Raw genomic sequence first — 21,944 nt, forward strand, 5'->3', positions numbered from 1 at the left:
AGACTGGACCAAACCTATTAATCCCTAAATGTACGTACTGAAGAATCTAAGCTGAGGAAAGCAAATAACCGAGTCCTTGCCTCTGTGCTACTCACCACTCTGCACTGGCTCAGGGTTGCTCCTCAGTGGCCAAAAATAATCTCTGAGAGCTGAAACAAGATAATAACTTGTTTTGTCTCCGCAAAACAATCTTTCTTGCCAAAACAGGCGCGTAATAAAGTTCTGGCTTTGTACAGTGGGTTTAATGCTTCATTTCTTGATTTTCACTCAATTTTAACCAGATTTTTTTAAAGTGGGGTTTAATTTTCTCAAGAATGAAATGTACTATTGTTTATTATATGGCCAGAAATAAACGGAAAATGCAGGCTTGTGTTATGTAAGACTCAACAGATTCATTTTCCTAACTATAAGCAGGCCTGTTGTGGTTGTGCACATAGTCACCCCCCCCCCCTCCCCCCCCCCCAAAAGGCCCATTTTAAAGCATGAAAACCCCTGTTTAAGATTATTTTCTGGTTTATTACGACTTGATTTCTTTGCTCAAGTATGTTCTGAATGTTTTAGTTATGGCCCATGGAATTAGAGCTTTATCTGGTTTATTTTTTTCCGTCTACATTTTAAACAAATATAAGCTATGAAACATCTCTCTGCTCTCCATCCACAGGTCTATCACAGTGCAGTGACCATGGAAAGAAAAGGCACCAGTCTACTGTCTGCAGTTCAACAAACACTCAGCCCCTTGATTGTGAGGAGAAGATGACTTCCTGCTTGGCATTAAGACTGTACAAGCAGAGCTTAAAGCGATCTGGAGAAAATCCTTTTCACACCTGGCTCGTGCACTCCACTGCTCGGGCCACAATGGGAGCCTTTGTTTCCTCAGTTTCACTTTGAAGCGCCAAAGGTCGATAAAGTTCAGGAAGCACGTGATTTTTATTTGAAAATCTATAAATTGTGAAAATGAATGCCCCTCGGTTTATTTGTGCTTCACTTTCAGGTCCAGAGACCTCATTCTGCGCACCAGCTGCCAACCTATTAGCACCCCACAGAAACCCCAACGGTGCTGCCACGGGCCGGCTGTTTGTTTGACTTTGTCATTACTGAATTGAGACGCACAGACTTGGTGAATGAGAGGAGAGAATAAGCACTGACTCATTTTGAAGGGTGCACTTGTTAAATCTCTGGCCATCTTGGATGATGTTTAGACTGGGGGGAGGGGTTCCAAACTTTTGACTCTCTTCTTGGATGATCTGCTTGTGGGTGAAATCTGTAGCTTCACATTCTCTCTGGACCTCAGTGCTGACTCGCAAATTTATTTAATGGGGAGAGCTTGAATAAACATGGAAAAGGACAGAAGCATTTTTGCTTAAGGACATGGAAATGTGCACGAATGCATAAACATCCTTAAAAGGTGTGTTAAATGTCACTGGAGAGCTTATAAGTCCATAAAGTTGGTATGATTTCACAGGGCAGTAATTCAAATGTCGGTTTCCTCAACATTAGATTTAATCACATGACTGCATTTAGTTTTGATTTTGCCTCATTTTGATGATGCTGATAACCAAGCACAAAGCACAAACTATTAAAAATGCCAATCCACACGGTAGAAGTCCAGATATTTCACTAAATGAGTCAAAACTTTGACCTGCAGTTCAGTTGGAGTCATCCTACAGAAGCTTTTAACTCCATGCCAGCCCATCTATCCACTTGTCAAGCCATCTGCTGAGCCAAGTGTTCTCATGTTCTGTATGATGAGGGTTAATCCCTTCTTAATAAAAGCTCATGTTGATGGTCCCCAGTGGTCAGAGATAACCGTCATCATACGGCAGGAAAAAGACACCAAAAGTGGAGCGACCTTCAGCCATCTGAGCTCATCCACAACATGAGGTCAGTCATTAACAGCAACTCAGCCACAAAGTGGTGGGCCACGTAAAACGACAGAGTGGAGTAAGCAGAGGCACATAGTGCGCAGAGGTCATGACTTTCTGCAGAATCAGTCACTGCACACCTCCAAACTTCAGATTAGCTGCATAGAGAGCTTCATGGAATGGGTTTCCATGGCAGAGCAGCTGCATCCAAGCCTTACACCACGAAGCGCAATGCAAAGTGTCGGATACAGTGGTGAAAAGTACACCACCACTGGACTCTAGAGCAGTGAAGACGTGTTCTCTGGATCATGCTTCTTTATCCCATAGACGAGTTTGGGTTTGGCGGTGGTTAGGAGAACGGTCTGACTGCATTGTGCCAAGTGTTCAGTGGAGTGGTGATTATGTTTCAGGAGCTGGGCTCGGTCCCTTAGTTCCAGTGAAAGGAACTCTTAATGCTTCAGCATACAAAGACATTCGGGACAATTTGATGCTCCAACTGTGGGAACAGTTTGGGGATGACCCCTTTGTGTTCCAACATGACTGCACACCAGTGCAAAAACAGGTCCATAAAGACATGGATGAGGGAATTTGGTGTGGAAGAACCTGACTGGCCTGCACCGTTGAAGCTGAGTTATAGCTGTCATTGCTGCAAAGGGTGGGCAAAATCAGTGGTTGCCCAGTGACTGCAAAAATTTTTGTTTTTTCAGTCATTATGACTGCCTGTAATCACAAACACAACCCCATTCAATCGCAGACTGAGTAATTCTGTGTTATTGCACTTTTTTCCCGCCATCTTGATGCACCAAAGTTGCTCTGAAGACGGCAGCCGACTGCGAGTGTTCACAGACCTTGTAAATTATATTTTTACTTATTTTTTTTAGAGTTACTAGAATCCAAGACCTAACACTGGGCCTGGGAAACACCCAAGGGATAATCTAGGCCCAGTCACAGTTTTTGCACCTTGGCTCTACCCCTGTGATTTGCCACATAATGAAAGGTGTCCTTGTTTTCATGGTATGAGGGGAAGCAGTCATCTAGGTTTTCAAATGGATTTTGAAGAGCCACAGAAAACTAACTGGTGAAACACTGGGGACAAAGGCCAGTCGCAAGTTTGTGTAGTACCAATTTGTACCACAAGATGGTGCATCACATCTGCATAATCTTTTTTGACCAGGTTAGCCAGGAGGTAATTTTTATTAATAATGACGGCCTGGGAAAAAGCAGCCTTTCTTGAGGAAATTTGGGTAATGGCTAAAATGAAATAAAACAAAATATCAAGTTACAAAAACACATCTCAACACACCCACTGGTAAACTGCTGCCCCCTGGTGGTGGAAGACTGCTTTATCGTCTGCAGAAGGTAATTACAAAAAGTGCCTTCGACCCAAAATACTTTCATGGCCAGATAAGAGAAGATTTGAGTGATGACATTTGTTCCTATAGTTTTAGCAAAGTGGATTTTAAGGTTATTTGCAAGCATGGTGTTCCAGTGTTCCAGCTGCTGAGCTGTCTTGAAGAGAACAGCTATTAGATTCAACTTTCCATCATAATAAATGTCACACAGCAAAATATCTATGAAAAATGCCAAGTAGTGTTCCAGGCAGCTGCAAGTGTAGGGTTTAGAGCCTTGCACAGGAGGAATCTGTCTTGTAAACTGATATGGCTGCTCAGTCATGACCTCAGCCTTGAAGTATGAATACTCAGTTTGATCTGTGGATTTAAAAGCCAGGCTTTTGCAGGATAACTGAGACTAATTATTACGTGTCTCTGTGGAAAACAGAGGGTGCAGGACAAGATGGATCGAGGGGATGTGCTCTTAAGGTGTCAGGATTACAGCGTGTATGTCATTATGTCGGGAAACAGATGCACATCTTGGATTCTCAGATCAGTTTTGAGGTCAACTGAGTTTTCTGCCATAGAGGACCGTAATCTTCATATTTCACTTTTTAAACTCTGTGCACAAACTACAATAAAACCAGTTTCCTAAAATGTGCAATAATGTTTTTCCCCTTTTAGCAGCAGATGATTTTTGGTCTTGTGGCCTGTATTGCAACAGATGTAGACAAGCTGTTATCCAGCAGGCCTTTAGCAGCGATGGCCTCGTGATCCTGATGATGTACACAGTGCCTTACATCATGCAGATGGCAGATGATCTCTGGACATCCCCCTGAGGATAGGAGGATGAATGGATGGATGAAATAGGGAGGGTGTTTCCCCAAGGCCTCAGCTGTGAATGGGTCTTGGTGATAATAGCCCCTACTCTGCCCTGTCCATTAGCTTTAACTACATGTGGCCTGATGTGATGCGATTATTGTGAGGAGCCTTCACATTTGCACCTCACATGAGCTTCTCCTGCATCTCAGGAGTGTTAAAGCCTGTAACGCTGAGTCGCAACATTTTCTTGGCATAGACAGAATTCTGGAAATTATGATTATTTAAATAGGTATTGTCATTAAGGTGGACAGCTCTTTTTTCAAGCGATACTTGTCTACAAAAACATTTATTACACTGAAATGACAGAACTGAAAGAAAGGATAAAAAATGTGTGATTGCAGATACAAAAACACAACATTTTATAATGTTTGAATAAAATCAAACTTTCTGTCATTCATTCCATTTTTAAGCTGCAAAGCATTCTAACACAATTTCCTCTAATTTCAGTGTCAATGAGACGTACAGCTAATGTTATTAATATCCTGTGACCTGATATTGTAAGTCCTATATTTAAATGTGAAAAGGGAGCAGAGATAATTGGGCCATTTTCAAAGAAGAACCTTATAAATAAACATCACGCAGTGCTGCTCTCTTCTGTTTCTTAAGGAGGACCAACCACTTTAAGAAAATATAACACAAGACCCTAAATATTACAAATTCCTGTTAGGGAAGCCAAAATATTGAACACAACCTATAATAAGATGGTTTCAATCAAGAAGAAGAGTTCGGTAAACTTAAATACAATCAAACAAACATCTCAATGAGGGGAAAAATTGAAGTTTTTATAGAGGTAATGGGGAAAAAGTAAAATAAAGATACTCCAAAAGTTAACATTGTTAAAAAAAAAAAATGAAATAAAAACATAAAATACAATGTTACTACTCATTAAAGTGACTTTAGAAGTTGGTGAGTAAAATAGAACAAAAATAGCTTCATTTAAATAAAGCAAAAAATAAATAAATAAATAAATTACCTTTATATATGATACAGTTAGGAAAGAATCAGCTGTATAAAACACAATGTGCTGTGATACCACACAATTTAAAGGTTTCAAGGTGTGGGAGTACGCATGTGTATTTCTGTGCAAAAGTCTTGATCCTCCTTTCAGAGGAATGTTTTTGTATTTGTGAAGCAAATCTGTGAAACACTGAGCTATGAGTCATTCAAGTATAAAAAGGCATTTAACTCAAGGAATGAAGCAGTGTTGTGTCCACACATAACATAAAACAAAAAAACAATTTTAAACTGTATCTTTAAGCACTTTGCTGCATGCAGCCTGTCACAAAAATACATCTTTTGTTCCCGTTTCTTTAGTTGAACACAGAAAAAGTTTTACAGGCATGAAGTGATATTTTTGTGAGAACTAGAGCTATGAGCCAAAAACATGCCATGTTTTAACATGGTCTGCAGTGCGTCCTTAATCCTACATTTGTCCAATTGGAGAAAACTAGACAAGTGTAGGACAAAAGATATGGCAGGCATAAAAAACTATATAGAGCAGATGAACATCTGAAAGGTTTCTCTTTAAGAAATATGAAAAAAAAAATTAGCAAAGACCTGACACGCGCATTTGATCTACCATGCAATAAATCCTCTGGAAAGCATCTGATTGGCAACAACTTCATTTTTCAGCATGACAAACCCAAACACGCTGCCAGTGCAGTAAAAACTATGCATGGATAGAATAACACCCAATGGAACACATATTTTGAATGCACACTTAAAAAAAAGTGTGATGGAGTTAAAAGTAAGCTAGATAATGGTGATGTTTCAAAATAATACTTGTTTATATACTGGCCCTTCATGCAACCGCTGTCTGAAATAAGCCCATTTCTTTATGCTTTACACCAGCTTACATCTGATTGGCTGCCCGTTGCATACAGAAGGTCTGCACAACAGGCGAGTGAAGCTTCTGTGTCAAGAAGCAAGAGTGGGGGGTAAAAAAAATGAAGCATTTAAAGAAGTCAGTAACCTGATCTTTTGCTCACTTGTGCACATAGGCGTAGGAACCGGGGGGGATGGAGGGGACATGTCCCCCCCAACATTGGAGACAGGCGCATTTGTCCCAACTAAAAATTACACAGCAGAGGAGAAAAATACTTGATTTTGAAATCTTTAACTCGCGTACTTTTATTTTGAAGGCACAACATGCGCTCCTCCCCCCTTCCTCTGAACGGCTCTGAGTGTTTGGGAGGGGGGAGACAGCGGCAGGAGTCAGAAACTCTTGAATGATGTAAAACAGTCTGTCGGGATCGTTGCCATGAACAGAGCCGGACAGGCGACATATGCGGCTACCACCACCAGGGGGCCCCCAAGCTCACATACATTTGTAATGAATTTTTATGCTAGTGCACTGGTAACTTTTGTCTATGCACTGGTAACAATTATCTGTGCACTGGTAACATTTATGTGTGCACTGGTAACAATTATCTATAAATTTGTAGCAATTGTCTATGCACTGGTAATATTTGTGTATGCACTGATAACAATTATCTATGCATTGGTAACATTTATCTGTGCATTGGTAACATTTATCTGTGCACTGGTAACATTTTGTCGCCTTAGAATTATAAGGTTCTATCTACGTTCTGACTAGTTTTGAGATATTGAGCTTTAAAGTTTTTGCACTCTGTATAGCAAAAATTACACATGGAATAAGTCTTGTTCACACATGATTATGAAACACATCCTATATGTATTCTAAATCAGTAATATCAAAATCCTAATAAATGTGCAAATGGGTTTTTTTTTGTTGTGTTTTTTTTGAACAAGTGTAATGCAGATTGAACCTTCTAATTCTAAAAACTCCATCCATCCATCCATCCATCCATTTTCTTCCGCTTATCCGGGGCCGGGTCGCGGGGGCAGAAGCCTAAGCAGAGAAGCCCAGGCTTCCCTCTCCCCAGCCACCTCCTCCAGCTCATCCGGAGGGATCCCAAGGCGTTCCCAGGCCAGCCGAGATACATAATCTCTCCAGCGTGTCCTGGGTCTACCACGGGGCCTCTTCCCGGTGGGACATGCCCGGAACACCTCACCCAGGAGGCGGCCAGGAGGCATCCTAATCAGATGCCCGAGCCACCTCAACTGGCTCCTTTCGATGTGGAGGAGCAGCGGCTCTACTCTGAGCCCCTCCTGGATGGCCGCACTCCTCACCTTATCTCTAAGGGAGAGGCCAGCCACCCTTCGAAGGAAACTCATTTCTGCCGCTTGTATTCGCGATCTTATTCTTTCGGTCACTACCCAAAGCTCGTGACCATAGGTGAGGGTAGGAACGTAGATCGACCGGTAAATCGAGAGCTTCGCTTTTACGCTAAGCTCCCTCTTCACCACGACGGACCGGTGCAGCGTCCGCATCACTGCAGAAGCAGCCCCAATCCGCCTGTCGATCTCCCGTTTCCTTCTCCCATCACTCGTGAACAAGACCCCGAGATACTTAAACTCCTCCACTTGAGGCAAGAACTCGTTCCTGAGCCGGAGATGGCACTCCACCCTTTTCCGGCTGAGGACCATGGCCTCAGACTTAGAGGTGCTGATTCTCATGCCAGCCGCTTCACACTCGGTTGCGAACCGTTCCACTGCGAGCTGGAGGCCCCCCCCGATGAAGCCAACAGAACCGCATCATCTGCAAAAAGCAGAGATGAGACTCTGAGGCCACCAAGGAAGAAGCCTTCCGCCACCTGGCTACGCCTAGAAATTCTGTCCATAAAAATTATGAACAGAATCGGTGACAAAGGGCAGCCCTGACGGAGTCCAACACCCACAGGAAACAAATCCGACTTATTACCGGTTATACGGACCAAGCTCTCACTGTGGTTGTACAAGGACTGAATGGCCCGCAACAATGGGCCAGACACCCCATACTCCCGCAGAACCTCCCAAAGGACACCCCGAGGGACACGGTCGAATGCCTTCTCCAAGTCCACAAAGCACATGTAGACTGGTTGGGCAAACTCCCACGCACACTCGAATATCCTTGAGAGGATAAAGAGCTGGTCCAGCGTTCCACGACCAGGACGAAAACCGCATTGTTCCTCCTGAATCCGAGGTTCGACTAACGGACGCACCCTCCTTTCCAGCACCCTGGCATAGACCTTACCGGGGAGGCTGAGTAGTGTGATCCCCCGAAAGTTGGAGCACACCCTCCGGTCTCCCTTCTTAAAGATGGGGACCACCACCCCCGTCTGCCAATCCAATGGCACTGCCCCAGATCTCCACGCGATGTTGCAGAGGCGTGTCAACCAAGACAGCCCTACAACATCCAGAGCCTTCAGGAACTCAGGGCGAATCTCGTCCACCCCAGGGGCTCTGCCACCAAGGAGTTGTTTAACTACCTCAGTGACCTCACCCCCAGTGATGGTCAAGTCATCCCCCTTATCCCCAGACTCTGCTTCCACTACAGAAGGCGTGTCAGTGGGATTCAGAAGGTCCTCGAAGTATTCCTTCCACCGTCCGACTATAGCCTCAGTTGAAGTCAGCAGCACCCCCCCCACAGTATAAACAGTGTGAGTGAAGCACTGCTTTCCCCTCCTGAGTCGCCTGACGGTTTGCCAGAATCGCTTCGATGCCGTCCGAAAGTCTTTTTCCATAGCCTCACCGAACTCCTCCCACACCCGAGTTTTTGCTTCGGCCACTGCCTGAGCTGCATTCCGCTTGGCCTGTCGATACCTGTCAGCTGCCTCCGGAGTCCCACAGGCTAACCAAGCCCGATAGGACTCTTTCTTCATCTTGATGGCTCCCTTCACCTCCGGTGACCACCATCTGGTTCGGGGGTTACCACCACGACAGGCACCAACCACCTTGCAGCCACAGCTCTGAGCAGCAGCCTCAACAATCGAGGTGCGGAACATGGTCCATTCGGACTCAATGTCCTCAGCCTCCCTCGGAATGCTGTCGAAGTTCTGCCGGAGGTGGGAGTTGAAGATCTCCCGGACTGGGGCTTCTGCCAGGCGTTCCCAGCGCACCCTCACAATACGTTTAGGTGTGCCAGGTCTGTCCAGCATCTTTCCCCACCACCTGATCCAACTCACCACCAGGTGGTGATCAGTTGACAGCTCAGCTCCACTCTTTACCCGAGTGTCCAGAACATACGGCCGCAGATCTGATGATACGATTACAAAATCGATCATCGACCTGCGACCTAGGGTGTCCTGGTGCCATGTGCACTTATGGACATCCTTGTGTTCGAACACGGTGTTTGTTATGGACAAACTGTGGTTTGCACAGAAGTCCAATAACAAAACACCATTTGGGTTCAGATCGGGCAGGCCGTTCCTCCCAATCACGCCCTTCCAGGTCTCACTGTCATTGCCCACGTGAGCGTTGAAGTCTCCCAGCAAGACTATGGAGTCACCAGATGGAGCACTCTCCAGCACCCCGCCCAGCAACTCCAAAAAGGGTGGGTACCCTGAACTGTCATTCAGCGCATAAGCGCAAACAACAGTCAGGACCCGTTCCCCAGCCCGAAGGCGCAGGGAAACTACCCTCTCGTCCACTGGTGAAAACTCCGACGTACAGGCAGCAAGCCGGGGGGATACAAGAATACCCACCCCAGCTCGCCGCCTCTCTCCGAGGGCAACTCCAGACTGGAACAGAGTCCAGCCCTTCTCCAGGAGACTGGTTCCAGAGCCCAGGCCATGCGTTGAGGTGAGCCCAACTATATCTAGCTGGTATCTCTCAACCTCACGCACTAGCTCAGGCTCCTTCCCCACCAGAGAGGTGACATTCCATGTCCCAATAGCCAGTTTCGATAGCCAGGGATCAGTCCGCCAGGGCCTCCGCCCTTGGCCACCGCCCGACACACACTGCACCCGACCCCTACGACACCTCCTGCGGGTGGTGGGCCTGCAGGAGGGCGGGCCCATGTAATCTCTTCGGGCTGCGCCCGGCCAAGCACCACGGGCTAATGCCTGGCCACCAGACGCTCTCCCTCGAGCTCCCTCCCCAGGCCTGGCTCCAGGGTGGGGCCCCGGTAACCCTATCCCGGGCAGGGTAAACTGTTCCCTTGTTTTTTCACTCATAAGGGTCTTCTGAACCGCTCTTTGTCTGGACCCTCACCCAGGACCAGTTTGCCATGGGAGACCCTACCAGGGGGACAAGCCCCCAGACAACATAGCTCCTGGGATCACTGGGACACACAAACCCCTCCACCACGATAAGGTGGCGATTCACGGAAAAAAAAACTACTGATTTTCAAGGAATTAAAAATAGTTAACTTATAGTAAGTTTTAAACCATAAAATTATAGATATAATAGTGTGTTCACAAGTATGGTTAAATCACATTTAATGAATTCTGTGACATTTTTAAAAAATTTATTCGTTCATGGCAAACTGTTTTTATGGACACATTTCCCTTCCCTTTACTAGAAGAAGATGATGCTTGACAAAGTTTTATCTTTGAATGAGAGACAGACAACCATTCACACCTATGGGCAATTTAGAGTGACCAATTAACCTAACCCCAGTAACTGCGTGGCTTTGGACTGTGGGAGGAAACCCACACAGACACTGAGAAACATACAAACTCCACACAGAGAGACCCGGGCCAAGGTGGAATTGAACCCAGATCTAGATGTCAATCTAGCTGTGAGGCAGTAGTGTTAACCACCATGCCGCTTGCTGCACAACATCTATTACATAATTTTAAAATTGTACAATTAAAAAAAAAAAAAAAAAAAATCAAACTTTTCATTAAACTCATGTTGGCAGACTGAGCCCTCTTTTCCGATCCTTTATTTTTCCAAAGTTTTCTTAAGATAACTCAACATATAATTATATGAAAAACAACAAGTAAAAATAAAATTTATAATAAATAAATAGAACAAAATTTGATATAAATTTAGGAGGCGTATACTTTGACATATAAACAAACTCAAATTTCAATAAAATTTGTACAGAGTGAAACAAAATCTGGATAATTTACCACAATGTTTTTTTTTTTCCCATTTAGCCTAGATGTCTTTAAATTTTACAAGCTGCCATCTACCTGAAAAAGCATTCTTTAAAATTCTGAATAAACATTTAGATTCTGAGTCCATGTCCACTGAGTACAAAAATCCAAATAAAAACTCATCCCACTTAAAAGGTAGATTTTTTAAAACTTGGATCTTTAATTAAAATCAGTCTGCTATAAAAATGTCACTGACAATGAACTGTTTTCTTTCGGTTGTATTTAGTCAGGAAAAATGTAACAATTTCTTTGCCGTCCCTTTTCTGGTGTTTTTTCCTTTTACTTGCTCTTCTGGAGTTTGATGACAGAAATAAAAATAGACAGAGCTCATTAGCATGGTACCACTGCTATGTCATAGAATATATTAAGATCTGAAGTCATTCTTCAATCAATAATATTTTATACGTGAGGTAACTTTTATTATGACCTTTGACTATTCTCAATATTACCAACTACATTGTTTGTTTTTTTATGTTAGCACTGACCACAGACAAACAATACAAAACTAGTGTTAGCTTGCTAGCTTTGTAGCTAACAGTGCAAATAAACAGCTCAGTGCAATCTAAAACAAAAATAATCAAAAGTTAAGAATTTTCCTGCCATTAGTATTTCTGTCTGTTGTCAACTCATTTTTGAAATCCTCAAGCTTTAGATGTCTTGTAGCCCCAGCTTACCATGAAACATTTTCTCTAGCATCTCCTCTGCTCCTTTGCTTTACATTGGGCACCAACATTACAAAAAAGAAGCAGCCTGATTGGCTCTCTTGTGAACATTTCAAGTGCCTATTGGTTCACAGATAGAACCTTATAGTACCAAGTTAAAGCTTGATTTTGCAGATAGAACCTTATTATTTTGTGAATAAAATGCCCAAAAATATATATATTTGAAAAAAATCTCTTGCATATTGTTCATAAGTGGTCAGCAAATAAGTATATGACAATAACTCAGTTTTGTCAAAAATGTCGGAACCTTATAATTCTAAGGGGACGATTTATCTGTGCACTGGTAACCATGCACTGGTAACATTTATCTGTGCATTGGTAACTATGCACTGGTAACATTTATCTGTGCACTGGTAACATTTATCTGTGCACCGGTAACATTTCTCTGTGCACTGGTAACATTTCTCTGTGCATTGGTAAGTATGCACTGGTAACATTTATCTGTGCACTGGTAACATTTATCTGTGCATTGGTAACTATGCACTGGTAACATTTATCTGTGATCAAGCCAGTTTGCCCACATCCTACGATTATAAACATATACATATGTAAATTATACATGCAATCATATAAGTGTACACATCACTATTTTTCCAAAAAACATTTGAAAAATAAGAAAATAAAGATCAAATAGCATTTTTTTAATGCTTTTCTCAGAGTATTCATGGATCTGCCAGGTTTCCGATATGTGTCCCCCCCAATAGGAAACTCATTCCTACGGCCCTGCTTGTGCGCACAGAATACAAGACAGACGTAGCCATCATGATTTTATCCATGGGTTAGTGAGGTCCTGTTAGCAAACTTTGATTTGACCTTTTTTGCCATCTCCACCTCGGTGTTTCAAATCCAGATGTGATGAGAGGGGGTAGATCTGAACTGTGAAACTGGACACTCATTAGCTGATGACTTGTGATTAAAATTCATTTTCAAAATGGACTCAGTTTGACCTCAGACTAGTGACTGAGCCCATAAAGTCCTTAAGTGTTTACTGAGGTCAAGGAGCAAGGGAGCCTTAGGATCATGTCCTGTAGATCTGTGTACAGCTGGAAAACTTTGTGCACCTTCTGACCATCAAGATGAAAACAGGTTCAAAGCACTTCCCCATTAGCTTCACTGATCAGACCTGGAAGCTACATCTTTTGCAGTTTATGCTCGTGTATATAGTATAGTGCAGGGATCCTCAAATCCAGGCCTCGAGGTCCGGTGTCCTGCAGGTTTTAGTTGTGTCCCTGATCCAACACACCTGAATCACATATAGAAGTCATTAGCAGGACTCTGGAGAACTTGACTGCATACTGAGGTGGTAATTCAGCCATTTGATTCAGGTGTGTTGGATATGGGACACATCTAAAACCTGCAGGACACTGGACCTTGAGGCCTGGATTTGAGGATCCCTGGTATAGTGGTAAGCAAAAGGTTGATGGTTCAGTTTAAGCTGGAGACAAATCTCCTTTAAGGTTGTGTCAGGGAGGTCATCTGGTGTAAAACCATGCCATATCAAATGTGTGGAGCTACCTGCTGTGGTGACCCCTTGTGAGGGGAGCAGATAAAAGTAGCTTCTGTGCTTATAATACACTGCTCAACTTCATGTACAGATTTGTCCAGCTCTGACTGCAGAGGGTTCGAAACTCAGCTGTTCAAGTACAGAGAAAGGACATCACTCTGTTAGCTAAGTTGCTACCTTTCAGGTAGCTAAGTACTGTTATAGCTATACTTTTGCTCACGTTTATGCATTGCTTAACTCTTCCTGCCGTGTACACAGTGAAGCTGCAATCCTCAAAATACCAGATGTGATCAGCTTCTACTTAAGAAATGGGGCCATCATGCTCAAATTTAATTAACCGGGTAAGAAGTTTTGTTGATACAATGCATTTTACTTAGTTAAAGCTTTTTGGATGCAAACTTCACCTCACTGTAAGACGGGATCAGTCAGTAAATATTAACCTCTCTGCAATCTTTAGCATGGCAGGGAAAAGGCAACATTTCCGCACCTGGACACCAACTATAACCTTGGCTGCTTTTGTGCAGTTCAGCTTTCACATACCAGAACTCAGTCTCACAGCAGCCTCTAGTGGTCATTGAAAGAAATGACAAGGAAAGCAGCTTTCTGGTCAAAGGCATTTAATAGATGCTTAACAAGACAATTCAAAAACCATTAAAAAAAAAAAAAAAAAAAAGAAAAAAACTGTACATTTTTACTATAAGAACACATCCATTGAAAAAAAAAAATTTTTAAAAAGTCACTTGCCCACTGGTCTATTTCACACACTGATCATTTTCAAGTCATGCCACAGGTTTTAGATTCAACACGTCAGCAGCAGTTTTATAAACATTTAAGTGTGCATGTAAGTTATGCAAGGACAGCAACTCCTTTGGGATTCTTGGTTCTTGCATTAGTCAGTGACCTAAACACACAAGCCATAGGGGTCAGCTGTCAATCTGATAAGATTGAATCGTGATTTTGTTGTAGGTCAAAACTTAAACCTTGTGGCATGCTTGAAGTACTCAGTAAAAACAAAAAGAAAATACATACCCTCAGCTAAAACATGCTAACCAGTGACATGGATCCCTCGGTCATGTTAAAAGTCTTAAGTTACATCTGTACAAAAATCAGCACACGGTGCCAGAGACAGTCACCTCACTGTGTGACCTGCTTTGCAAGTTCCTTGACCACTGATGATTTGAGCTGCGAGATGTTGGCGATCCTCATCTGCTTTGAGGTGGCATATTTGCCTTTGATGGCCTGCAAAGGGACCAATGATTAGAAATCTGTCAAGCTTAAGAGCCAGCTATTGAGATTAAGGCACTCCAAAGTCACCGAAACTTACCATGTGCTTGGTCAGCCCATTATTCACTTTGACAACGTTCTTAGCGATGTGTGCCATAACAGGAATCAAACTCTCTGCTGTGTAGTCCATGTAGTGCTGCAGTGTCACATCCTGGAGGCAGAGCAGAATGTGAGGCTAGAGCAAGAGCCCATCTGCCACGATTTGCAGCTAAGCCTTTTGAGTAACGGTTTGCTAATCTCTGCTGCTCAAAGTGTGCATGAAAAAGAGTTGCAGTAATAAATGCTCCGTAGCCAGTCACAGGCTGCAGGCTTTAAGTTACTTATGCTATGTTTGATCATAGCCTCTAGATATAGTATAGATTACTGACACCAAAACAGACCCTTCAGATGCACTCACCCATTCTCCAGCATCCAATACTTTGAGGGTAAGTGCCAAAGCAGCACTTGCCACCAGTGAAGGAGGGAAATGGACCATTTCGTAGTCAACCATGGTGAGCTCCAGGAGATATTTGGCCAAAGTGTGCTGCTCAGCAGTTACCTGTGAAGGGACCCATTAGAAATAAGTTGCTGCATATAAACTTGCAAAGCAGCCAGCCAGCTGCACTTCCTGCGATGCTAAAGATTCTACAAACCTCATAAATCTTTGAGGCCCTTCTGAGGAACTGCAGGGGGAGAGGGCGGCCCAGTTTGAACTTCAGCACCCGCAGAATGGTCATCTCCATGTCTCTGATTTGGGCTGTGGTGTACGCCCTGTCGGTCACGTAGGCAAAGTCGGAGATCTCTGGGGGATACATTTCCTCGTATTTGGAAGCAAGGAACATGGCAGTCACTCCAACAAGCTGCAGCTGCTTCTTGGGGACTGGATGGTCCTGTTGGAGGCAAAGTCACATTCAAGGTTTACACAGTGACAAGTTACAGGGCCATGAATGCCGGCAATGTAGGATAGGACCAGTCACCTGAAGAAAGCGATCAATGATGCCCACTGTCATGTACATCGTCTCCTGCAGCAGCCGAAACTTCAGGTTCACTTGCACAAGCCAGTCAATGAGAATGGCCCTCATGTTGCCTGTCACCTCCTGACCCTGCAGATAATCTGGTCTGATGTTCTGCTCAATCTGAGCAGACAAAAGATGGGTTACCATAGAGGGCAAAGGAAAATGTAGCCAGAGATTAGCACTTAAGCATTTAATTTGCTTGCCTCAAGCTGACGGAGATACTTGTAGATGTCCTTCACGTATTCGCTGCAGAGCATGGGGTTGTCATGGTCATCTGCATCAACATCCCTGATAGCAGTGTTGAGAATGACGTCTGAAAATGCTTGGCAAAGGTCTGCAGGCTCACAGCCTGAAGTCTCCATTGGAGTGGGAGATGCTGGTTCAGGTGGGACCTGAAACAATGCAAGCATGTTTTCAGACAGCTGTGCCACAGCTGGTAGCCAAGAGATTCAGTCACCTAGAAGCTGATGGTAAAACTCACCTGCAGCTCTGTCCCAACTTTAACAGGAACAACAACTTTTGGCTTGATCTGCTCAGCTTTCTCAGCTCTGGCTGTCACTTTAGTCTTCTTGACAGCCTCGGGTTTGACAGTCTAAGAGGGGAAATGGTGTTAAAGCTGCAGTAGCCAGAAGTATAGGTCTACTTTAGAAAGCCAGCCCTCCCAAAAGATGCTCAACTCACATTCCCAGAGTCTTCAGTTTAAATGCATGAATTGGTCTAATTTCTATCTAAAAAGAAAATGTGACATCCAGTTTCACCTTAACCACTTATTTGAGGCCCTAAAAAACAGGCCATCTTCCTTCTATAGTTTGAAGTGCATCGCCAGATAGATAGCAACCTCAGTTAAGGAGAGTAAAAGCCATCATTTAAAAAAAAAAAAAAAAAAACAATCGTGTCTAAATATTACACATTTAATTTTTTTTTTTTTTAAAGAGTCCCGATTTAACATAGAACATCCACCATCTCTTGGCAGTGTAGCTCACACTTGGTTAGAGTACAGCAAGACCAGAACGAGGCCACATACCATTTAACTCCAGCCCCTGCATCCCTAAATGGAAGACTTGGAGGAAGCATGATAAGTGATCAAGGTGAACTCCTGCAGCCAGGCTATTCTGCCATTTTAATGTAGCCCAAAAGAGGGCGACACTGTTATGAGTAACACTACAGATCTTGGCTGACTAACATCTGCCCTTTGAACTGTGCATTTTAGAAGATCTGCTGAACTGCTGCACAAATACAGGCAACCACCTCAGTTCCCATTAGGCTAAATTAAGTTGTTTTAAGGCAATTAATCAGTTTGAGAACTGCAGTTAGTCTAAACATCACTGAACTCAGCAACACAGCCTGTAATGCTGTTTGAGTCAGATTCAGTCAGGTCATTCAAATGTACTTCTAGGGGCTTTCCTGCCTGTAGAGAGTTTTGGCCACCAACAGATCAGTTTTTAAACAGGAAGCATAATTTATGAAAGAGTACTACTATAAAGCAGTCAGTTTTGGCTACCAGCCATGCCAGCAAGTGAGACTTAATTCAGTATTGTGCGCCTGAACATACAACTTAAATTAAAATGCAAGTCCATGAATGTAGTCAGTGGACTGACAGTCTCATTCCTTCTCAAAGCTACTTTTTTGCCATCTTGAGATCATCAATAAGAGTATGGAGGCCATTTTTTCCATAGCATTTTAGAGGAAAGTTAAAATTGTGTTTCATTCTCAACAACAGAGTCAGCTGACAGACTTTTCCTCAAAATTCAGGCTCAAATATTTACCTTCTTCTGTGCGTCTTTGTTAATTGCGACGTTTCCGATTTCTCCCAGGGCTGCTCGGGGTTTCTGTGTGGGCCCAGCCACAGAGCAGGCTTTCCCACCGAGGTCAACCTTGGTGGAAGCCAAGCGATTCTGCAGAAAAACGAGGAGTATGTGTGTTAGTCTGCACGCCTTTAACCTTTACTAGGTTAAAGAGCATTTAGCGGAAATCCTCATCGATCTGCTGCATGATACGATTTCCCGAAGGGACACACGAGGGCTTTAAAACTACAGCTATATTTGAAGGAGAAAAGCGTCAATCGTTCTAAGTACTTTCCCCAAATACAGAAATTAAAAATAGGCAAATGTGGCAAAACAAAATCTTACCCGGGTCACTCTGAGAGCCATTTCGAAACGAGCGCTGCGTCTACAAACAGGCAAAGAGTCGTAATGGAGAACGATGTGGTGTAGCTTCAAGGAACAGCCTCTTGGTTTAAATCCTCGCTCGCTGCAAGCTGATTCGCTGCGCCCAGAATTCTCCGGCCGTCTGATTGGTCGAGCGCATCTGTTTGAAATGCGTTCCCCGGACAACTTGTGATCACGTGATTTGCTTTTTGTTGCTCATTTCCTTTTCCTGTTACGTCGTGCTTGTTTTTGTATCACTGTTTCGTCAAACGCTGTTCTTTAAATAAAAGTGAATAGGAATTAGAAGTTCACCTCTTTCATTTTAGGAGGAAGGGGAAATTAAATATATTCTCTCCTTATTAATTTAGCATCTTTAACCTCAAATTCCTTCAAAATGTAATTTCTTTTCAGCTTGGGTATGATAGATTTCCTCTGAAAGCTCTGTTATTACATTTACTACACAAAAGTCAGTCCCTCCTCTGCATAGCTGTGTCAGGCAAAATACCTTCTTTAACCAGTGAGGCTGGCGTCACTTTTATTTTTCTGTTATAGATTTTAACAGTACATTTCAGATGTAATTTCTCACATAACTCATGCTGTAACAGTTTACCGCTGCCATCCACAAAGTAAACTGCAGTCTACATCTCTTTGTATCACCATTCGTCATTGTATGCAGATTTTTTCCACCAGGTCAAATGTATCCACTTCATAAAAGTAAAGGTGGTCTACTTTTTACTTGGTAATAAGTAGATAGATTCTACAACCCCAATTCCAAAAAATAAATAAATAAATAAAGTTGAGACTCTGTGTAAAATGTAAACAAAAGATATGCAAATCTCATGAACACATATTTTATTCACAGTCAAACATAGAAAAGTTGCCAAATGTTCAAACTGAATACATTTTAAGAAAAAAAGAAATTTTGAATTTGATGGCAACAGGTCTAAAAAAAACAACAACAAAAAACAGGGATGTGGGTAAGCAAAGGCTGGAAAAAAAGTGGTACTACATAGAAACAGCTTGAGGAACATTTTGCAACTAATTAGATAGTCAGAGTTTCTCAGATGTAAAACTGGGAAGAGGTTCATCAATCTACAACTTGTAGAACAATTTCAGAATAATGTTACTCAGCATAAAATGGTGAATGTCTCATCATCTACAGTACATAATATCAAAAGATGAATTTCTGTGTGCAATGGATGAGACTGAAAAGTAATATTGATGAATGTCCAATGATTTTTTTTGGCACTCAAGCAGGACTGCATTAAAAACAGGCATGATTCTATCATGGGAATCACTGCATGAGCTCAGGAACTCTGCCAGGAACCACTGTCTGTAAACACAGTTCACTGTGCCATCCACAAATGCAGGTTAAAGCTCTATCATGGAAAAAGGAGAACCATATGTGAACGTGATCCAGATGTGTTTGTAAGCTTTCAGTCATCCAGGTCATAGCTTAAAAAGTCTGCAACTTCTTATTGGTTCATGAAGACTCTCATCCAAGAGGCTTCTTCAGTTTTAAAACAACTGATGAATCTCTGGTAGTGGTTGTTCCCTTGGAGGTTGTCCTGAGGGTCGTTGACACACTATTAATCATGTGAGTTGTCACACAAACCAATGTATGAAAAAAGGTACGGTTCATTACCATCACTGGGGCCATGGTGTGAAACCACTGTTAAACATCGCCCCACTGCACAATCCTATGAGCTTTTGAGGTCACTTGAGACAAGATGTAACTGTGAGTTGGAACACCTGGGAAGGAATCTAAAGACTGCACTGTAGGTGGCTGATAGCTGGTGTTGTAAGCCACCAAATCTATTCAGCGATGGTCGTTAACTGTGGATGTAGATGGAGTCCTTTTCTCGTCTCTCAGACCATCTGTCTACTTGGTCCAAAAATATGAACACACACACACACACAGAATAACATGAGTTGCATAAAATTATCAAATGTGTAAAAAGAACTGGTACAGAATTTTGCAGAAACCAAAAAGCAGGAATGTTCTAATACTGCTGCCCTGAACCTATCTATAGAAGTTATTAAAATGAAATCACTGGGTGTTCTGCTTCAGATAGATATTGTTGTTTTCTCATTTGTTCCGTCACATCTGGAGTTCTGCCCACTCATTTTTCCCCCAAAACTTCCAGCCAGATTAGTTCTTCATCAGTTCTTCTGTACTACTGACTGTGAATGAAAAATTAAAGGCAAGTCTTCTACTATGCATGAACACTCTTAATATGAAAGATACTCCACACACACTTTTTTTTGTAATACTGGCTTTTGTCATGACTGTATGGCACTTCAGATGACTTTGATTCACAAACTAATTTTATGGTGCGAACTGTTCTGCATGTTTTCTTCTGTCTTGAACAGGTTTGAACAGTGTGATGGGGTGGGAGAGGGTCAGCGCTGACTGTCTTTATTGTGGGTAGAAGCTATTTGAAAGTCTTTTAGGCACTGATTTCAGACTCCTGTAGCGTCTACTGGAGGGCAGAAGTGTGAACATGCTGTGTTGTGGGAGTGTATTGTCCTTAATGACGTGCACCCTCCTGATGACCCTGGTGGTGTAAACGTCCTGTAGTGGTGGGAAGGCCACTCCAGGGATATATTGTGCAGTTTTTATCACTTGCCAGAGGGCCTCCCTGACCTGAACAGTGCCCCTTCCACGCCACACTGGTGCTAAGGAGGTGATAACGCTCTCAGCTGTGGAATTTGTTGAGGATTTTGGTCAAAGTTCCAAATTTCCTCAGCCTTCTTGGAAATCATCTTCTTGGTCTTATCTACATCTAGGAATAGATTATTTTCCTGAAACCTAGCCATCAGCAAGCTTCTGGCATAATTCTGGCTGCACATTTGACCACATTTCTTGGCAGAATTGGTAGTTAATTTAAATTGGTTGGTTTCCTGAAACAGACTTTTAAGTGTAGTCCATAAATATTCAATTGGATTAAGTTTGGGCCTTTGGGAAGGCTATTCCAGAAGCTAAATCTTAGCCTGCTTTAGCCATTCCAAAACCAGTTTTGATGTGTGTTTGGGATCATTGCCTTGTTGGAACACCCAACTGTGTCTAAGTTTCAATCATCTAGTTGTTGATTTGAGGTGAAGTTGAAGAATCTGGAGGTGCCAATGACAGCAAAACAGCCACAAAGCATGATGCTACCAGCACCATGCTTAGCAGCTGCTACACTGTTCTTATGTTTGAAAGCCTCACCTTTACTCCTCCAATCATATCTCTTGTCATTGTGGCCAAATAGCGCAATCTTTGTCTCATCTGACCATAAAACTTTTCTCCAGAAGGCAATTGGCTCGTCCATGTGGGCGGCTGCAAATTTTAGTCGAGCTTGATGATGTCAATTTTGGAGCAGTAGCTTCTTTCTCAGTCATCACCCTGTCAGTCCATAGTGATGTAAAACTGGCTTCACTGTGGACAGTGACGCTGTGTTCCAGCAGTTTCCAGTTCATGGCAGGCTCGAGCCTTGGTGGTTCCTGAACATCCTAACCAATTCCCACTAATCTGAGGGTGACAGTTTGGGTTTTATCCCAGACCTTGGCAAAGTGGTGACACAGCCAAATAATTTGCACGTATAATTGTTTGAACTGATGCTCTTAGAATATGCAGTTGTTTAGAAATGGCTTCAAGAGACCTTTCCAGCTTGTGTAAATCTACAGTTCTCCTTCTTAGATCCTCACTGAGTTTCTTGGATTTTCCCATTGTTCTCAGTATTGTACAGTCCAATGGGTGCTGCCAGACAAATCCTTTTTATGCTGGCAAAGAGAAACTACCCATTGTAGTTAATCATGATCACTAATATGAAGTTAATAGGCCTTGGCCTTATCAAGTTAAAAGACACCGTAGAATCTTCAGCACCACTTATTTAAAAGATATGAGTGTATATGTATACTTGAGTCTGTATTTATATTTTTGACCCTGTAAATCTGAACTAAACTCAAACTTGTACATGCAGTTCTTGTTTTTTCATTCCACCCTGAAAAACGAACAGTTCAAAGAAAACATTAGACCCCCAAATTACCACAACATTCATGCCCATGATGAGTGTATGTAAAATTCTGACAACTGTATGTATGTGAGGCCTTCATGAATGGTAGAACTGACAGCATCATCAGTTGTGCCAAAAAAAAAAAAAAAATGCTTTCTGATGTTTCTATGTGATTTTGTTTTTATGTGTAATATTGTTTCTTATGTTGACAAATAGACTTTAGTCAACAGGATATTTGAAGGGCTTACATGTAAAATAAAGAAATAACTCAT

The 21,944-nt window shown here is 42.7% G+C and overlaps 1 protein-coding gene across 1 annotated transcript; it reads right to left on the minus strand.

Annotated features, from left to right (window-relative positions):
- Positions 1-13,910: 13,910 nt before the first annotated feature.
- ccnb1 (cyclin B1) lies at positions 13,911-17,804 on the minus strand. Its single transcript, XM_030742635.1, has 9 exons — positions 17,657-17,804; positions 17,294-17,422; positions 16,009-16,119; positions 15,731-15,919; positions 15,489-15,647; positions 15,165-15,401; positions 14,930-15,070; positions 14,573-14,683; positions 13,911-14,487 (listed from the first exon to the last, which is right to left on the minus strand). The coding sequence occupies exons 1-9, from the start codon at positions 17,675-17,677 to the stop codon at positions 14,383-14,385; spliced, it is 1,203 nt and encodes a 400-aa protein (XP_030598495.1). The 5' UTR covers positions 17,678-17,804; the 3' UTR covers positions 13,911-14,382.
- Between the last annotated feature and the right edge of the window lie 4,140 nt (positions 17,805-21,944).

This window comes from Archocentrus centrarchus, chromosome 12, assembly GCF_007364275.1.
Source record: "Archocentrus centrarchus isolate MPI-CPG fArcCen1 chromosome 12, fArcCen1, whole genome shotgun sequence".
Lineage (NCBI taxonomy): Eukaryota > Metazoa > Chordata > Actinopteri > Cichliformes > Cichlidae > Archocentrus > Archocentrus centrarchus.

Coding starts and splice junctions, on each gene's coding strand:
- ccnb1 (XM_030742635.1), bottom strand. CDS start 17,677: ATGGCTCTCAGAGTGACCCGG. Junction 15,648..15,730: donor AGTATCTCCGTCAGCTTGAG/GCAAGCAAATTA, acceptor TTGTCTGCTCAG/ATTGAGCAGAACATCAGACC. Junction 14,684..14,929: donor TATTGGATGCTGGAGAATGG/GTGAGTGCATCT, acceptor CTCTGCCTCCAG/GATGTGACACTGCAGCACTA.